This window comes from Malaclemys terrapin, chromosome 5 (assembly GCF_027887155.1).
Source record: "Malaclemys terrapin pileata isolate rMalTer1 chromosome 5, rMalTer1.hap1, whole genome shotgun sequence".
Lineage (NCBI taxonomy): Eukaryota > Metazoa > Chordata > Testudines > Emydidae > Malaclemys > Malaclemys terrapin.
Genome location: NC_071509.1, coordinates 13,418,395 through 13,437,114, shown reverse-complemented (window position 1 = coordinate 13,437,114; position 18,720 = coordinate 13,418,395). Strand labels below are relative to the sequence as shown.

The window sequence follows — 18,720 nt, the reverse complement described above, 5'->3', positions numbered from 1 at the left end:
CCACTCTAAGCAATTGTGAGATCCTGAGCTGACTTTACAGTTCAGGTGACCCTGTGTTCCGGAGACACTTCCAGGGATCCTGGAGTCTGCGTCATCATAATCTGCCCTCTGGAATCTGAATATATGAATAAATTATCCGTATATAAATACCTAGAGCTCTTAGTGCAGCTAAGCAATAGTCAGTGGAAACATTTATATTTTCATCGTTGCATGGCTGATTCTGAATAGAATTTTAATCTTCTAACTACAAAATGGTGCAGACGGGGGTGAAGGTAGAGCTTGAGTTACTAGTGCTTGAAGCAGGAGTGACAGTGGTCATATCTCCTCTTGGCCACTGGCTCTGCAGGGGAGAACACCATGGAGAGCTACTCTCGTAAGTTATAGGGATGAGGAAGAAATTTCCCAGGAGCCCGGTTATTCCCTCACTGCTATTGCAGGGTGACACAATTTGGGGATTTGTCTGTATAACCTTTGAATTCTGATTGATATGATGAAGTTATTATGAAGTGTTACTATGAAAACTGCTGTATCATGTATGCCTCTCTGTATGTCTAGCCTCCATGTCCTACTAACTAGAAGACACATTTTTCTCAGACTGAGGACAACAGGAAGGTTCTTACCTTTTAAACAGCTGTGCTTTGACCACATTAGTCATGCTAAACAGTAACTGCATCCTAGTTGATGGCCAGCTGGGCTGAAAGATTCCATGAGGGTGAAGCAACTCAACATGTAGAAACCCAGATGCAACAGGGCATCTCGCCTACCTTCCTGCACACAGATGGTTCTCCAGGGACTCCCAAGGGAAGGGTGAGCTAGTGAGGGGCATGGCAGTCAGGGTATTTGTTGTGTTCTGTATGCTCTGTACACGCTCGTTACATGTAGAAGAGCAATGGTGGTAGAATCTGTGCAATATGTCTCTGTGTGTGGTATATGCTTCACCACTGCTACGGGCCTCCTGAGAGAGCGAAATGGGAACCCAGATGGCTCACCTGGGGAGGTGCAGGGGCGAGTTCTAGGAGAGGGTGTGTTTCAGCTACAGAGGGAAGCTGAGGAGTCAGTGCTGGGACCAGGGGCTTGGAAGCTGGACTCCATGGTCGCAGCTCTCGGGGGGGAAGTGCTACACAGAGGGTTGCACTGAAAGCGTGTGCCTAGAGACCCGAAGTGTGGGACAGTGGGTGGATTCCATTCAGGCTCTGGAGGCTTAAAACATCTGGAGACCCAGTGGATGTGTCCCTTCACAGCAGGCTAGAGAGTGGCCAAGAGGGACAGCTTTACTAGGTCTCACACAGGGTTTCTTACACCTTCCTCTGAGGCTGCTGGGTCTAGCCACTTTTGGAGAGTGATACTGGGTTAAATAAACATGATGGCAGCACTTCAGGAAAGTGTAGTGTAGAAAGGGCTCAGGTGGGCCCTATATTTTTTACCATCGTGTCATCCAGCCCTGCTCTGTGCACACTGGTGGGAAATTCTGAGTCCCATTTTTGCCAGTGTAGACAAGACCCCAGAGCCTCAATCCTGCAGAGGGGTTTCTGTAGGGAATGGGGAACTGCAGCAGTGACTGTACTTTGCTAGATAAGAGGCTGGATCACACGGAGGTTTAACTCTGACCACAGTTTGCTATGATTAGATTATTGCTGTTTGCAACTACTGTACCTGTTAGTAGTCAGGGAGTAAGTGCTGAGCCGCATGGTGGGAGCACCAAGGGGAGTGGAAGATCTGGCGGGAGGGGACCGAAGTCTGACACCCCCAGCCATCCTATTGCAGGGCAGCAGAAACACCAGTGCTAGGAAACTGCACAGGAAGCAGCTGAAATACTGAGTGAGAGTCTGAAACTAAACAGGGCAGGGAGGTTTTTGTGCTGGTCTGTATCACTGTGTGAGAGGGGTGCTATAATGCTGCTGACAATAATAATCTCCAGCATCATCCGCTTCTACCTTGCTGATGGTGAATGTGTAGTCAGTGCCCGACCCACTGCCGCTGAACCGGTCTGGGATCCCAGAGGGACGGGTGGAAGCGCTGTGGATAAGGAGCTTAGGAGCTTGTCCCGATTTCTGCTGGTACCAGGCTATAGTACCACCAATGCTGGCACTGGCTTTGCAGTTGATGGTGACTCTGTCTCCTGGAGACACCAACAGGGATTGTGGACTCTGAGTCATCACAATCTGCCCACTGGAGTCTGCATAGGAGAATAGATTTAGGATAAAAAGAAAAATAAAGTCATTCCAACATCAGCATATTTTACAAACTCTAAAGGTGTCTTGCCTGGAGCTCTCTTTCTGCTAACCCTGTCATTGCTGCTAGGAATGATTGCTGGAAAGGGACATTTTTAGCATTTCTATCCTAGTAAAATTCTATAACTGTCTTTACAGCTAATTTCCCCCTGTTGTTGTTCTCACCCTGAATGCAGAGGACAAGGAGCCAGAGAAGCTGAGTGCGGGGGATCATCTTGATAGGGTAGTCACAGATACCAAGTTATGAAGCACAAAGTGTGAAGGTGGCACGTTTATATCTGCTCTGAACAGCTGGGAACTGTCACTCGGGTGGAAATATGCAAAGCGGCATCTGTGTAAATGCCCATTCGCTTTGCAGACCCAGGGCCACGGACGCCCGTCAGTCTGGTTATGTGTTTCTCATTCCTGGCAGTGAGGGATGCCCAGGTGGATCAGGCAGGGGATGGTCTCTCTAATCAGTGGGCCCCGGTTATCCAGGAGCTTTTCCTGATCAAGGAGTCCTGGACTCGGCTCAGTTAGTTCCTAAGCTTGGCAATATCCAATGTCTGTGTCACTGGTACTTTCTAACTCCCAGGGGTTATTTACGGTGTTCGGATTCCAGTGCTCATGCAGAGAGCCATTTCCCAAATGTATGAGGATGCTAATTAATAAATTCATGAATTAATTAATCTGTACATGGGTGCTTTGAAAAATTACAACTCCACTTCAGGGATTTTTATGATGATTATTTCCAGATTCCCTTGTGATACCATCTGATCTGGTTTCTGCCCTTTCCGCTGCACTGAAACTGCTCTCAGCCTTTTCCTGGCCCAGTCTCTTTCCCCATCTTCCTCGACTTCTTGACTGTGTTTGACATTGTGGATCACACACTAATTGTAGAAGTCTTGTGTTCCTTTGGCTTTTGTGATGTTGCCCTGTCCCGGTTCTCCTCCTACCTCGCTCATTGTTCTTACATCATCTAGTTTGCTTGGTCGTTGTCCTCCCCTCTCCCACACTGCCAAGTGAACCCCTAGGCTTACATCCTTAGCACGATGCATTGTGTGTGTGTGTGTTTGTGTGTGTGTGTGTGTACAGTGCCTAGAGGATGGAACCCCAATCCCAGGTGAAGCCTCTGGGTTTTCACTATAGTACAGATGCTAAATAGTAACAATAAAGTGGATGTCATACACAGAAGACACCTCAGCTCTCACCACCTTGCAATTTCTGCTAATGAATTTATACATCATGCAACGTAGCATAATTAAACCTCCCCATTCGTAGCAGCTAGTGCAGGGGTTTCTCACTGTGTTGTAACAGTTTCCCACACTCTGCGTATAGTTCCAGACACAAAGCAGGTTTTTAGCACCCTGTGAGCAGTGGGCTGGCAGCAGCAATCCTACCGATACTGTGCTTGTCTACATGAAGCAGTTGCTGCATTACAGAAGCTGTCCTTGAACAGTGTAGGGAGGTTTCAGTACAATGTGAGAGGGAAGCTGATGGTTCATTGACAATAATAATTTCCAGCCTTATCTGCTTCAGCTGCACTACTAGTGAGAGTGTAATCGGAGTAGCTGCTCCCAGACTGATGGCCACTGCACTGGGCTGGGACCCCAGAGGTGAGGATAGAGCCAGAATACATAAGAAATGTAGGAGCTTGTCCTGATTGTTGTTGGTTCCAGGCTAAGTAATTGCTTGTATTTGAACTGGTTTTGCTGGGGATAGTGACTTTCTCCTGGAGACTCTGATAAGATTTCTGGAGAGTGAATCATCACAATGTGCTGACTGGAGTCTGAATGAACAACTAGATAGATATGAACATAGAAATAGCTGAGTTTTGCTTTCACTTTTTAAACTTTCTCTATCTAATTCCACACATCACCGTGTCAGGAGACATTGAGGGACTGTTAGTCACACTGTGGCAGCATGAGCAGCGTCACAGGCTAGCTGCTCAAGTATGTACCAAGGGTCCTGAGCGGCATTGCACATGGAAGTATACCCTGTGCCAACATCCTGGCTACCACAGCTAAACTGTTGTAGTTACTCGAGCTTGCTTGTACATGTGCTGCGAGCACACCTCCCGATTGCAGTGTAGACATGCCTATGAGTATCATTTTTAAAAGGATGGAAAAATCACTTAGCACTGCTAATGTCACAGTATTGATTTCTCAGTTTGTTTCAATCTCCTAATTGCTACCTCCTGTTAAACTCCAGGGGGCAGAATGGAGGATGGCTCATTGTTCAGATACCCAGCAGGTCGGCAGCCATCCCAAGTAGAGCTGGTTGGAATTTTTCAACAGAATTAAGGGTTCTGTTTAGGGTTGCCAACCCTTCAGGATTGTCCTGGAGTCTCCAGGAATAGAAATTTAAACTTTAATTAAAGATTATGTCAAGTGATGAAACCTCCAACTGCCAACTCTTTAGGAATTAAAGATTAATTTTAATTAAAGATCATGTCACGTGATGAAACCTCCAGGAATACGCCAACCAAACTTGACAACCCTAGTTCTGTTAAACAATTGTTTTGGAAATTTGTTTGGCTCACAGCAGGACCAATTCCCAACTAAATCATCCCAGCCAGGGCTTTGTCAAGTCAGACCTTAAAAACCTCTAAGGATGGAGATTCCACCACCTCCCTAGGTAACCCATTCCAGTGCTTCATAACCCATCTAGTAATAGATTAGAACAAATGATGTATTGTAGGTTCCCCTCCCTCTGTCCCACATTTTTGGGTACAGTAGCTCCTCACTTAACGTAGTAATGTCCTGAAAAATGCTGCTTTAAGTGAAACGATGTTAAGCAAATCTATTTTCCCCATAAGAATTAATGTAAATGGGGAAAGCGGGGGGGGGGGGGAGGTTCCAGGGAAATTTTTTTCAACAGACAAAAGACTAATATATATATACACACACACACAACCACAATATAAATTTTAAACAGTTCAATACTGTACACAGCGATGATGATTGTGAAGCTTGGTTGAGGTGGTGGAGTCAGAGGGTGGGATATTTCCCAGGGAATGCCTTTCTGCGAAATGATGAACTAGTATGCGGCTGAGCCCTCAGGGTTAACACCCTCTTTCCCCCGCCCTCGCACAGCAAGCAGGAGGTTCCTGCGAGCAGCTCCAAGGCAGAGGGCAGGAGCAGCACATGGCGGTGGGGGCAGGGCAGCTGAATTGCCCGGCAATTGATAGCCTGCTAGATGGATGCCACACAGGGAACTTAGTGGAGCTGATCAGGGGCTGCCGGTCACCCTAGTTCCAAATGCCCACCAGCTAACTCTAACGGGCTGCTCTTTCTGCAAGCTGTGGACAAAGCAAGCGGCCACCAAAGAATGGTGTAAGGAAGCAATTGTGCAACTTTAAATGAGCAAGTTCTCAAACTGATCAGCAACGTAACAATGTTAACCAGGACGACGTTAAGTGAGGAGTTACTGTATTTTCCTTTGGCCACACTCTAATTTTTCAGAATGTCTCCAACTGTAGAAAAGTTAGAGAACAACAGAGGGAAAAGAGAAATTAACTGTGCCACTTGGTAAGGTTCTCAAACTCAAGGACACATTCAAAAGTGGCTGAGTGATCACATTACAGTATAATGTCAGGAGTAACACAAATTCCAGCCCAAGGGCTATTGAATGGTGAGGGGGTCAAGGAATGACAGGAAAGAATTGGTTGGAGGAGTGAGGGTGAGCGAGAAGTGAGAGAGCCGAATCTGCCCTGTAGGGGGCAGCAGTTCCACAGGACTGGTCTGTGCTGTAAAGTTACATCAGCATAGCTACGTCCCTCAGGGGTGTGAACAATCCACATCCCAGAGAGACATAGTTAACTCAACCGAACCACCCACGTGGACAGCGTTAGCTGCACAGATACTGTGATGTGCAGGATGCAGCTGGAACACCAGAGGAACAGAAAATTTAAAATAAATTTAAATAAATAATGGAGATATCCCATCTCCTAGAACTGGAAGGGACCTTGAAAGGTCATCGAGTCCAGCCCCCTGCCTTCACTAGCAGGACCAAGTACTGATTTTGCCCCAGATCCCTAAGTGGCCCCCTCAAGGATTGAACTCACAACCCTGGGTTTAGCAGGCCAATGCTCAAACCACTGAGCTATCCCTCTAAAATGATATTCAGCCCACTTTCTTGAGCTGATACAGTTGAGTTAAGATCTACTGATGAAAAGTGCTATCTATGGGCTTTTTAGCTATGATGATTATTTATTTAAAAAAAAGAACAGGAGTACTTGTGGCACCTTAGAGACTAACAAATTTATTAGAGCATAAGCTTTCATGGACTACAGCCCACTTCTTCGGATGCATACGAAGAAGCGGGCTATAGTCCACGAAAGCTTATGCTATAATAAATTTGTTAGTCTCTACGGTGCCACAAGTACTCCTGTTCTTTTTGCGGATACAGACTAACATGGCTGCTACTCTGAAACCTGTCATTATTAATTTAGACGTCTATAAAGAATATGAGTAGTTAAATTATTTTCCTCTAATGTGCAATACACTGAATTCCATTTGCCATCATGTTGACCATTCCCCTGGCTTGTTCCGGTCTCTCTGAAGCTAGTCATAGTCCATAGCCATAGTCTCTCTGAGACATTTTCCTAGCTCCCACTGACAGCCCTCCTGCTCTGCTACTGATGCTGGGGGATGTGCCATATGTCCCCTAATGCTACCAGGAGAACCCAAGCACAATGCAAACTGCAAAACAGAGATTTCATCTTCTCTGCAAATGCCACAATGTTTGTGTGGGTCGGTCTTAGGTAAAAAACACATTTCCACTCCTGGGGTCCATGCGTTGCTTGGGTGGGTTCAGCACAAACAAAATTCATCATCACTGTAATGAGTTTTACGCAGGAATATCTAGCCCACTACATTATCAATCCACTGTGAGATCCTGTAGAAATGAGCATTTGAGCCGAAACATATCACTGTCCATCGCACGCAGAGCAAACATTTCTGAATATGCTTGAATGTGATTGCTTAAAAATGGCATGCCATTGTGTTACCATGGCTTACCACTGGCACTGTTCCACTGAAGTCAGCAATTACACTACAATCAAAGTGGTGTTACAGAGAGATGAATACTTTTAAAGACATGTAAAAACATTTAATAGTCACAAAGGGAAATGACTAAGCATAGATTATCCTTAGTGATGCAAACAGATATATCTCCATTGTCTTCTGTGAAGATTCACTTAGTAAATAGTTAACAAAATAGTTTTAACTCAGTAAACAGAACTGTGCTTGTTGAAAGGGTGGGTTTTTTTGACACTCACTTTCTCTTCCATTTCCTGCCTTTAGTGGAGTTGCTTGTTTATTTGGTCAGCTGTTTGAATCCTTGAACAGGCTGAATATTTATTTTTAATGCTTGATTGTGTTTCTGTATATACAATATTAATGAATAGTTTTACATCAGCTTTCATGCATGTTCTTCATTAGATGCAGCAAAACTGCTTCCCATTAGCACATTGATTTCCTGTACAGATGCTCTATTCAGCATTCTCCTTGGTGCTAAACATATTAGGAAAATTCCATCACAATTAACATTCAGAGAAGCAGTAGGAAGAATATCTCCAGTACATTTTCCCATCGTGTGCTTTGCTATTTTTTTTCACTTACACGAGATTTCCCCAACTCTAGCTTTGCAATCGGCCACCCAACCTCCCCGCCCCCATTGCTACAAAGAAGCACAGTTTTGTATGCACACAAAATATGGGCTGACTACAGAAAGTCACAGAGGATGAATCTGGGACCGCTTGACATCAATGGGGGGTTTGTTGCTGACTTCAGTGGGGACAGGTGTGACGAACTGGGCCTGTTCTCACGGTGGTCTGTGAATGCTGACAGGGGAGTGTTCTGGGATAGTCTGCATTGCAGGATGGGATCTGCCCGAGGGCGCATACCTGAGTGTGTAACATGAGAACCCAGGAAGGGGTTGAAGGGGAGGCGACTCCTTAGCCCGGGAAACTGAACAAAGGCTGTGGGAGGGGTCGCTGAAAAGAGAGTGCTGGAAGCAGGCAGGGAGAGAGGGCTGGGGGGCAGAGATGGCTCTGACCTCCCAAGGGGGGCTGGGCTGGAATGCCCGGGGACCCCAAGATGGACCTAACTGAGGGGGTCCCTGTTGTCTGTGCCTGCAAGACCTGTCTTGGACTGTATTCCTGTCATCCAAATAAACCTTCTGCTTTACTGGCTGGCTGAGAGTCATGGTGAATCGCAGGAAGCCGGGGGTGCAGGGCCCTGAGTCCCCCAATACTCCGTGACAACTGGTGGCAGCGGCGGGATCTACTGCACCCCGTGGATGGCGCTTCCTGCAGTAAGTAACTGGGGAGCAGTAAAACGAAGGGGGATTGACGGGGACCAGGCGTGCTGAAGAGTAAGAGAGAGACGGTTATTACCCCTGGGAGTGTGTGACCAGCGAGAAGGACTTTTGCAGTAACAGGGTCCCCCGGGGGGATCGCAGCGAGTGGTCCCAGGGGCGGAGGAGTCTGCAGCTCGACCCTGGCAGAGGGGTGGTGACCTCAAGAAGGGCTGGCACACTAGGGGGCCCCCTGGGAACTGTGGGGAGCTGTGAGCACACAGGCCGGTGAGTGGCCAGCAGGAAGATGTATGCCAAGCGGCTTAAGAGCGACCTGGTGGAGCTGTGCAAGCAGAGGCGGCTGCGCATTGGGAGGCTCACCAAAGAACAGCTCATTGCCCAGCTGGAGGCGGAAGATCGCGCGAATGAACTGATCCCTGTGTCTCAGGGAAGCAGCCTGGCAAATGCAGCGCAGGCACCAGTGTCTGTCCCAGCTGGGAGTGGTCAGCCGGCTGCTGAGGGCTTCCCGAGACCCCTCCTTCCTATGCCTAGGAGAAGGGTGGGGAGGAGCCCAGCAAATACCGAAGGCGCCGTGAACCCCCCGGCCAGCAGGGGGTCCCCCCGGCGAAGCCCACCGGCCAGCAGAGGATCCTCCCGGCGGCGTTCGGCATCCGGGGAGCGGAATTGGCTGGAATGGGAGAAAGAGCTAAAACTGAGAGAGCTGGAGGATCGTGAACAACAGAGACAGCATGAACGGGAGGAGAAAGAGAGACAGAGACAGCATGAAGAGAGACAGCGTCAGCATGAACGGGAGGAGAAAGAGAGACAGCATCAGCGTGAACGGGAGGAGAATGAGAGACAGCGTCAGCATGAAGAGAGACAGAGACAGGAGAATGAGAGACAGCGTCAGCATGACCTGGAACTGGCGAGATTGAAGGGCAGCGAACCCCCGGCTGCGGTGAGTGAGGGGGGACCCAGGACTGCACGGAGCTTTGATAAGTGCATCATGGCCCCATACAAGGAGGGGGAGGACATGGATGACTTCCTGGAGGCCTTTGAGACGGCCTGCGAGCTGCACCGTGTGGACCCCGCGGACAGACTCCGGGTCCTTACCCCCTTACTGGACCCCAAATCCGTGGCATTGTACCGCCAACTGGAAGAGGCAGAGAAAGGGGACTACGAACTATTCAAAAGGGCCCTGCTACGAGAGTTTGGGCTGACTCCTGAGATGTACCGGGAAAGGTTCCGGAGTCAAGATAAAACCCCTGAGATCTCATATCTGCAACTAGCCGCCCGCATGGAGAGATACGCCAGCAAGTGGGCTGGTGGGGCCCAGACGAAGGAGGACCTGATTAAACTGCTGGTACTGGAGCAACTGTATGACCGGTGCCCATCCGACCTGAGGCTGTGGTTGGTGGACAGAAAGCCAGAGAACCCGCGACACGCCGGGCAGCTGGCTGATGAGTTTGTAAAGAGCCGGTCAGGAGATAAAAGGGAGGAGTCCCAAAGGAACAGTCCCACCACAACGCAGAGAGAGAGTCACCATGGGACCTCCCCATGGGAAAATACAGAAAAAACCCATCAGAGGGGAGCATCCAGCATCAGGACCATCCGACCTACTCAAGGGGACCCATGGGACATGGGCTGCTACCACTGTGGCCAAAAGGGCCACATACGGGCCCAGTGCCCTAGGCTCAGGGACAGACTGAGCAGACCGAACCCACAGAGGGTTAACTGGGTAGAGACCCAGCCCGGCGAAAGGCAGCATTCCCAGGGAAGAGGGGCTGGCAGAGTACCACCTGCTAAGGAGGGAGGAGAGCTCCAGGCCAGCTCCTCTAGGGGGCTGGATGCTCCAGACTCAGGGTTTTTGGTTTATATGGTAGGCGCGGGGCTGTCCCTCTGGAGAGAGTACCTTGTTCCCCTGGAGGTGGATGGGAGGAAGGTCAATGGATACTGGGATACGGGCGCAGAGGTGACGCTGGCCCGGCCCGAGGTGGTGGCCCCAGATCAGGTGGTGCCCAACACCTACCTGACCCTGACGGGGGTGGGCGGAACACCAGTCAAAGTACCCGTGGCAAGGGTACACCTGAAGTGGGGGGCCAAGGAGGGCCCCAAGGATGTGGGGGTACACCCGTATTTGCCCACTGAGGTATTGATGGGGGGGGACCTGGAGAACTGGCCAAGCAACCCCCAAAAGGCACTGGTTGTGACCCGCAGTCAGAGCCGGCGAGGGGCACTGCGCCCTGGCCTTGGGGGGGGTGCCTTGCCTGAGGCGCAGGACCCTAACCTGGTGGGGAGGGAACGCCCAGGGACACGGCTCAGGGAGGCTGCAGCTTCAGGCCCAGCGGGCGAGGAAGAGCAGGTGGCCATCCCTGTCCCAGCTGCTGAGTTCCAGGCCGAGTTACAGAGAGACCCCTCCTTGCGGAAAATAAGGGACCTAGCCGACCTCAATGCGGTACAGACCATGGGACGAGGTGGCCGGAAAAGGTTCCTGTGGGAGAAGGGGTTCCTGTACCGAGAATGGGCTCCCCCAGGGGAAATGAAGTCAGGGGGGATCAGGAGGCAGCTGGTGGTACCCCAGAAGTATTGCCGCCAGCTGCTGTGCCGGGCCCATGACATTCCCCTCGCAGGGCACCAGGGAACCTGGCGTACCCAGCAGAGGCTGCTACGGAGCTTTTACTGGCCTGGGGTCTTTGTTACTGTCCGACAGTACTGCGGATCCTGTGACCCCTGTCAGAGGGGGAGGAAGGCCTGGGACAAGGGGAAAACAGCTTTAGGACCCTTGCCCAGCATAAAGGATCCTTTCCAGAGGGTGGCCAAGGTTAAAAGGGCGGCTCTGAACCAAGAGAGCCCAAAGCACAGACCTCCAGACTGGAGCGCTGGGAGAAGACCACAGCCCAGTTGGAACCCCAGAGGTATGGGGGTGGGAAAAGGGCGCAGGCCGCATAAACCTTCCCACATGCGAACTGCGAGTGCCATCAAGCACCCCCGACCTAAGGGGGGGCGTGAAACTGGAGGGGCCTGGTGTAATTCTCACCAAGGAATGGGAGGGATGCGGGGGCATCCATGGGAACGGGGGTAGGTTCGAACTTCCCCGGGTCACTGGCTAAAGTGACCCTGCTCAGTTCGGTCTCGAAGGGGGGAGAGATGTGACGAACTGGGCCTGTTCTCACGGTGGTCTGTGAATGCTGACAGGGGAGTGTTCTGGGATAGTCTGCATTGCAGGATGGGATCTGCCCGAGGGCGCCCGAGGGCGCATACCTGAGTGTGTAACATGAGAACCCAGGAAGGGGTTGAAGGGGAGGCGACTCCTTAGCCCGGGAAACTGAACAAAGGCTGTGGGAGGGGTCGCTGAAAAGAGAGTGCTGGAAGCAGGCAGGGAGAGAGGGCTGGGGGGCAGAGATGGCTCTGACCTCCCAAGGGGGGCTGGGCTGGAATGCCCGGGGACCCCAAGATGGACCTAACTGAGGGGGTCCCTGTTGTCTGTGCCTGCAAGACCTGTCTTGGACTGTATTCCTGTCATCCAAATAAACCTTCTGCTTTACTGGCTGGCTGAGAGTCATGGTGAATCGCAGGAAGCCGGGGGTGCAGGGCCCTGAGTCCCCCAATACTCCGTGACAACAGGATTTCCCGCACAGTGAGTGTGTGAGAGGAGATGGAAATGGGGATACAAGAATCACCAGTGAAACTAAAATTGAATGAAATCTTGTTCACCCTGTCTCTTAAGATAACGCAATAGTCGTTCCATTTTTCTGTTGAGAATTCTCCTTCATTCTCTTGTTTCTCTTGTCCTTCCTCTTCCCTTCCATGTCGGTCCTCCTCCTTGCCCCTCATCTCTTCCACCTCTTTCCACATATTACACAACCCTATGGCCAGCCCATTCATCCTGTTATCCATCCCATGCAAGCTGCTCATGTGAACTCCCCTTCGCAGTCAAATAGCCTTGAGTGTCAACATATTTTCTCTCCCCTCCGGCCTCTTCCCACAAGATGCCAGGCAGTTCCTGAGAGGTGCTGACAGCCCTCAATGCTCTTTAATTCCAATGACTTGCAAGTATTAAGTTCTTTGATGGTTCAGAGGGCTCAAAAGACACTGAAGTCACTCCCTGCCTAACGGGATCCTCTTAGCCCATTGCAAGATTGGCCCTGCTCGGCCCCAGAATGCTGGGAGCATACAAAGAGGGGTACTGCAGTGAGGAGCCCTGGACATTGAGATATGTCATCCTGAGTCAGGGTGCAGCAGCTACACTGATAATGTGATGATCTTCACAGGAAGCAGCATTGACCCCCCCAACCCCCTCGAGCAGGGAGGTTTTTGTATTGGTCTGTATCACTGTGAGAGGTGAGCTCTCCATCTGCAGACAATAGTAATCTGCTGTATCATCTGCTTCAACTCTGCTGATTGAGAGAGTGTAAACGGTGCCAAACCCACTGCCACTGAACCGGGCTGGGACCCCAGAGGCAAGGGTGGAGCCATAATTGATAAGAAGTTTAGGAGCTTGTCTGGGTTTCTGTTGGTACCAGGAGACATAGTCGCTATCAAGGCTAGAACTGGCTGTACATCTGATGGTGACTTTTTGTCCCGGAGACACTGAGAGGGATTCTGGAGACTGAGTCATAGTGACCTGCCCATAGGAGCCTGGATTAAATGTGAAATAAAAATAAATACAGATAATTGGCCATCAATAGTGAGCAATATTATATGTTAATAATTTATTGACATTTTGCATCTTTAGATAATGTCATAAAATAGAGCAGGTAAAACAATAGGTTTGTAATCATCAATATATTTACACCATAACTGTGAGAAATGCATTTATTGGTTTAAATGCCAATCTAGCTAAAATATTTAGATTTTTTAAAGACATCAATGGAGCTTTGTGCCAGTGCCCTCCAGTTCTGATTCTTACCCTGAATCCAAAGCGCCAGCAAGCAGACAAGCTGAGCCTGGGAGAACATCTTGATGTGTCTGAGGTGGCAGGTGCTGCTCAATAAACCATGGAGAGTGGAACAAAATGTTTTATAGCCCTTTGGAGCAACAGGGCAGCATCACTGGGGAGTTTACATGCAAAGCAGTCCCTGTGTGCGGGATCCTGGCCTCCCTGCTCTGACTAGACATAGAGCTGGTTTCTGTGCATCATCGCAGTGTGGGGGGGTCACTCGCCCTCCGGGGGGCAGGATGGTCCAGTGGCTCAGGCACAGTAAATGCGGGGCCTGGTCTGGCTCTACCACAGCCTTAATGTGTGACCTTTGGCTAGTCATTGTGGGCCCAATCCTGTAAAGGACTGAGTGCTCTGAGTTCCCATTGAAATCAATGGGATCATCTACACAAGTAAGGGTGGCAGGATCTGACTATACATGTGCTCTATCCTGCTCCCATTGACATCAAAGGCAAAACTCCCATTGATGTCAATGGCCACAGAATCGGGTCCTAAATCTCTCTGTGCTGTATCTTCCCTGTGTGTAAAATGGGGAAGGAGTTGCTCATTGGTCATGCTGAGATATTACTGATTAGTGTTTGTAAAGTGTTTAGAGATCCCCAGGTGGATGGTGCTAAATTAGTGCAGAAGGTGTTCATGGGCCTAACCCTCCCTGCCCACTGAGGGGAGGCTAATAATGCTGTTGGCCTTCATACAAGATTGTGAGGTGAGAAAATGTTGTGATATCTGGTGTTTTGCATAAAGCTCCAGCTCCTGGAGTCATGTGATCAGGTGAGAATCTCAGTTTTTTTTTTTTTAAGAGAGTTTCTAGTCCACATAGTTGTGGAGGAAAATCTGAAAATGTGAAATCCTGAAGGGAAATAAAAGCAGCCAACATTTATTGTTTATAAAGAAACTCTCATGATACGTTGGGCCCTGACTTGTTGATGGTTGACAATGCAGCATTCAAGGATGGTTATGAAAATCTGCTCACAATTTGCACAGCTAAATACAGTGCAGAGTTTTGCTCAGGCCTCTGGGAGAGCAATTTCATGTGTCTTTCCACACAAACAGGGCATGATTTGCATGGACCCATTAGACCAGATCGTTCCTGAGTAGCTGTGCTCCCTGGGGAGCTGGACGTTGTTGCTCTGCAGCAGGGTATTGCATCTTATCCATGAAATGGCCATTACAGCTATAACATGGAGTTACGTGGCCCCGTACTTTCTATATTTTGTTGTCTCTATTGTAGGTGAATTGGTTGGCAGTGATGGGTAATTGTGAGGGTCATTGGTGCCTTTACCTTGTAGTTTGGGATCAGTTACACTGGGGCAGGGTTATATCACAGGCAGCAGGGGTTTGGATTTCCTTTCTCCCCGACTCAAAACCTCCCTCCTCCAGATTATCCTCTAAACTCAGCCAATCTCTTTGCCCCAACCCTTCCTATTTCATTCCACTTCTGTCTTCCTCCATCCCTCCCTGCCTTAAAGCATCTTTGCCCTCCCCTGTCCCTGCTGGATCCCAGTGGATGCGTTGGACAATGGTCAACTCTTCTTGGTCTCATGCACCAATGGCTATGCCAAGCCTAGGCCACATAGGCCCTAGAAGCAGCCCACAGGCAGTAATCCTGGCTTAGATTTAGTTCTCCAGACCATGAGCAGCCGAGATTCAGGACAGTGCAGGTTCCTGGCCATCAGGGCCGGTGCTACCATTAAGGTGAACTAGGCGGTTGCCTAGGGCACCAAGATTTGGGGGCGCCAAAAAGCGGTGCCCCCAATTCCCCCACCCCCTCGCGGCTGTGCCCCACCCCCCTGGCCCGGGGAGCCGTGCGGCAGTTCCTCACCCCAGTTCACCTCTGTTCCGCCTCCTCACCAAGCACGCCGCTCCTGCTCTAATTCTCCTCCCCTCCCAGGCTTGCGGTGCCAAACAGCTGATTAGCGCCGCAAGCCTGGGAGGCGGGAGAAGTGGAGCAGCAATGGCGTGCTCGGGGAAGGGGCGTAGCAGAGGTGAGCTGGGGTGGGGGGGTGCCTCAGGGCAGGGAGCTGCCGCATGGTTGGGGGCGGAGACGCCAGGTGGAAGTTTTGCCTAGGGCACGAAACTTCCTTGCACCGGCCCTGCTGGCCATGATTTGTTCAAAGCTCTAGTTTAAAGAAGGTGTTGAAGGTGCTGTGCCCGGATGGTTTTCACAGCCCATTGGTTGCTATGCAGGGCCTCCAGATACAGGGACGATCCACTGGAAGTGTCTGTTACAATAGTGTGTGAGAACTGGAGCTAACAAAGCCAGGACGTTTTTGTGCTGGTCTGTACCACTGGGGGGGGCAGAATGGGGGTGGTGAGGAGGGAGTGCTGTAATAATGTTCGTATCTTCAGCTTGAATGGCGGTGATTGTGAGAGTGTGATCAGCATAGCCACTTCCCGACCCACTGCCTGTAAAGGATTAGCCCTTTTCCCCACAGCACCGCACTGAGAGCTCACATCCCGTTCATTCGCTGCTTTCCAGGATACAACCCCCCCATCCCATAGTTATGGTCTTTGCTCCTTAGGATAGGAGGTAACTGTGGTACTGCAGACACTGGGCTATGGGATCCCAATTTGCAGGGAGGTTGCAACATCGATAAGAAACTTAGGAGTTTGTCGTGATTTCTGTTGGAACCAGCCACCAGGCTATGTAGTTGCTAGTGCTAGAACTTACTTTGCAGTTGATGGTGACTCTGTCTCCTGGGGACACTGCCAGGGATTCTGGAGTCTGAGTCATCACCATCTGCCCACCAGAGTCTGGATTGCAAGGAGAATGTAAATTAACATAATACACGAGTGAGAAAATTCATGTTTTCACTTTAGTTGTGTAGCATACTTTATCCTTTTCTCTCATTTAACTCCAAGATTACGAAAAATGAGTGCATTAAAAAAAAAACCCAAAGAATGTTGAGATATTGTGTGTCTACATATACATGCGGAGAGGTTTCCAGAGCTCAGTCTCCGGTTATCCCGACAGAGCAGTGTTATCTCAAATGGAATCTTACCCTGGACCCAGAGCACTAGCAGCCAGATGAGCTGAGCCTGTGAAAGCATCTTGATATGGCCCGACTGATAGGTGCAGATCCATAATAGGGTTACCATACGTCCGGCTTTTCGGCACTCAAACCCCCGTCCGGGGGGAATTGCCAAAAAGCCGAACATGTCCGGGAAAATGCCGGCCGGGCACTTCCCCTCCCGGGCTCTGGCGGCGCAGGGTCCGGAGGCATGGGGGCTGCCCGAAGCCCAAGCACTACCGGCTTCACGGTTTGCCGGGCAGCCTCCAGACCCTGCGCCCCCAGCTGGGCGCTTCCCCTCCCGGGCTCCAGCTGCGCTGGGGAAGCGCCGGCCGGGGGCGCAGGGTCTGGGGGTTGCCCGGCAAACCGTGAAGCCGGTAGCGCTTGGGCAGCCCTTTTCGCGTGGCTGGGAGTGGGAGGTAGGAGGGGGCGGAGTTAGGGCGGGGAAGGGGCGGAGTTGGGGCGGGGCTGGGGGTGGGGAAATGAGCGGGGCCAGGCCCCTGTGGAGGGTCCTCTTTTTTAATTTGTTAAATATGGTAACCCTAATCCATAAACCCTAAAGACTGTAAAAAGGGACTTCTCAGAGCAGCAGGGAAATCTCAGGCAGATGTGAATATGCAAAGCATCTCACCTCGGGCCCTAGAATGGAGAACTGATTTGTTTGCATCATTTCAGATGTTCTGTTCTGTTTTTCTTGCTGTCCCTTCTTACAAAGTATTGCCTGTACTTAGAAGTCCAGCGTCTGCAGTGTGTTCAGGGTGATACGTGTCTGTGCTGCCACCTGCTGTCACGGGGGATGTTCAACTCCATTAGTTGGGTCATGCAGATTAATGAATGTAATACACAAGTGTATGACGATTTAAGAGCGTGTCACATTTAATACGGAGCCCTGTTACACAGCCCGGTCTGGGTGATCCATCATCTGTAGGGGGTGCTTTGCAGCTGCATTGCCCCTGCAGAAGATCTGAGGCAGAGTCTATGCTAGGGCTGCTCAGGGACCTGCCGGGGGTGCGGGAGGAGGGAGATGCTCTACTCCATCCTCTAAAATGGAGCAGATCTCTCCCCCTCATGTGTCGTCCCCTCCTCATCCCTTCCAGGTGATTGGTCATTGGTGAATGGCTGGGGCAAGCAGTCCATGCTCATGTGAATGCCCTTTGTGCAGGCTGCCCCAGTGGGGGACGCTCCCTGCACGGCCCAACCCTCCGGTCCTCCTGTCCAAGGACCACATCTGTTCTGGCTCACACAAGGGCTGGCGCTTCAGGTCTACTGTTTGAACAGCCCTTCATTAAACAGCAACTCCTGCCATCCCCTCCACTGTGTAGACAGGCCCAGATGCAGGGAAGCTGCTGCGGTTTTGCTGTTCTGGGAGGGGCAGGGTCTCAGGGTACATAGCCCCTGTGCACCCTGGAGGGAAATGCTGCAGAAGCTCCATGTGTTGTTGGTCCCGTGTGTGTGTGTGTGTGTGTGTGTGTGTGTGTGTGTGGCGGATCTGCCAGTTCACTGATCTACCAGCTATTGCCCTTCATGAAGTGAGGATGCTAGGACCACAGAACTTGCCCCCGTCCTGAGGCTGGAATAGAGATCACAGAGCCGATTTGCTGACACTGTGTGGCCTGAGGGGAGGTTCTATCTCCCTGACATACCCTCAATGAGCTCCCCTGTGCCCCAAAGACTTAGAGCTGTAGTGGCTGAGTGGACCTATTCTGTCTGTACAGGGCAAACTCTTGAGGCAAGGCACTCAACAGTGATCGATCCCTGTAGCTGCTGCGTCCTCTGCAACCTAGACCAGTGCCCTAACTGCTGGACCATCATGGCTGAAGGAGAAGGAAGATATTTCTCTCTCATGTTGTATGCCTGACAAGAGCAGGGCAGGATTCCCTGAGTGCTGGGGTGGGGATAGGGTGTCAGGTGGAGTGGGGGGAATAAATATTTTGTTTTAAAACCTGTTTAAATAGACACAGAAATCAGAAACACAAACTATAGCCGAAGACTCCATTCTCCACTTCCTAACCCTCAGGGGTTACCTGCCATCTCCCCGGGGACCCCAGGGGGTCACAAAATTCCATTGTCAACTATAAGATAGATCCCAGACTAGCATTGCTAAAACACTGCAGGATTTTCTAAGCCCATGTTAGAGGCCATCTATAAATGATCAAGTATTTTGGACATTTTTTTTCTCTTACCTTCCACAGCTTTGAAGGGGTAAGGTAGAATAGTATATGCTTAAATACTGCCGCAATGGGTGCTACAGAAAGCATTC

The 18,720-nt window shown here is 50.4% G+C and overlaps 1 gene segment (V, D, J or C); it reads right to left on the bottom strand.

The window, feature by feature from the left end:
- Positions 1-1,868: 1,868 nt before the first annotated feature.
- Positions 1,869-2,457, bottom strand: LOC128837979 (immunoglobulin kappa variable 3-15-like). The segment is given in 2 exon segments: positions 1,869-2,176; positions 2,397-2,457. Coding segments are annotated over 2 exon segments (357 nt in total).
- Positions 2,458-18,720: the final 16,263 nt, after the last annotated feature.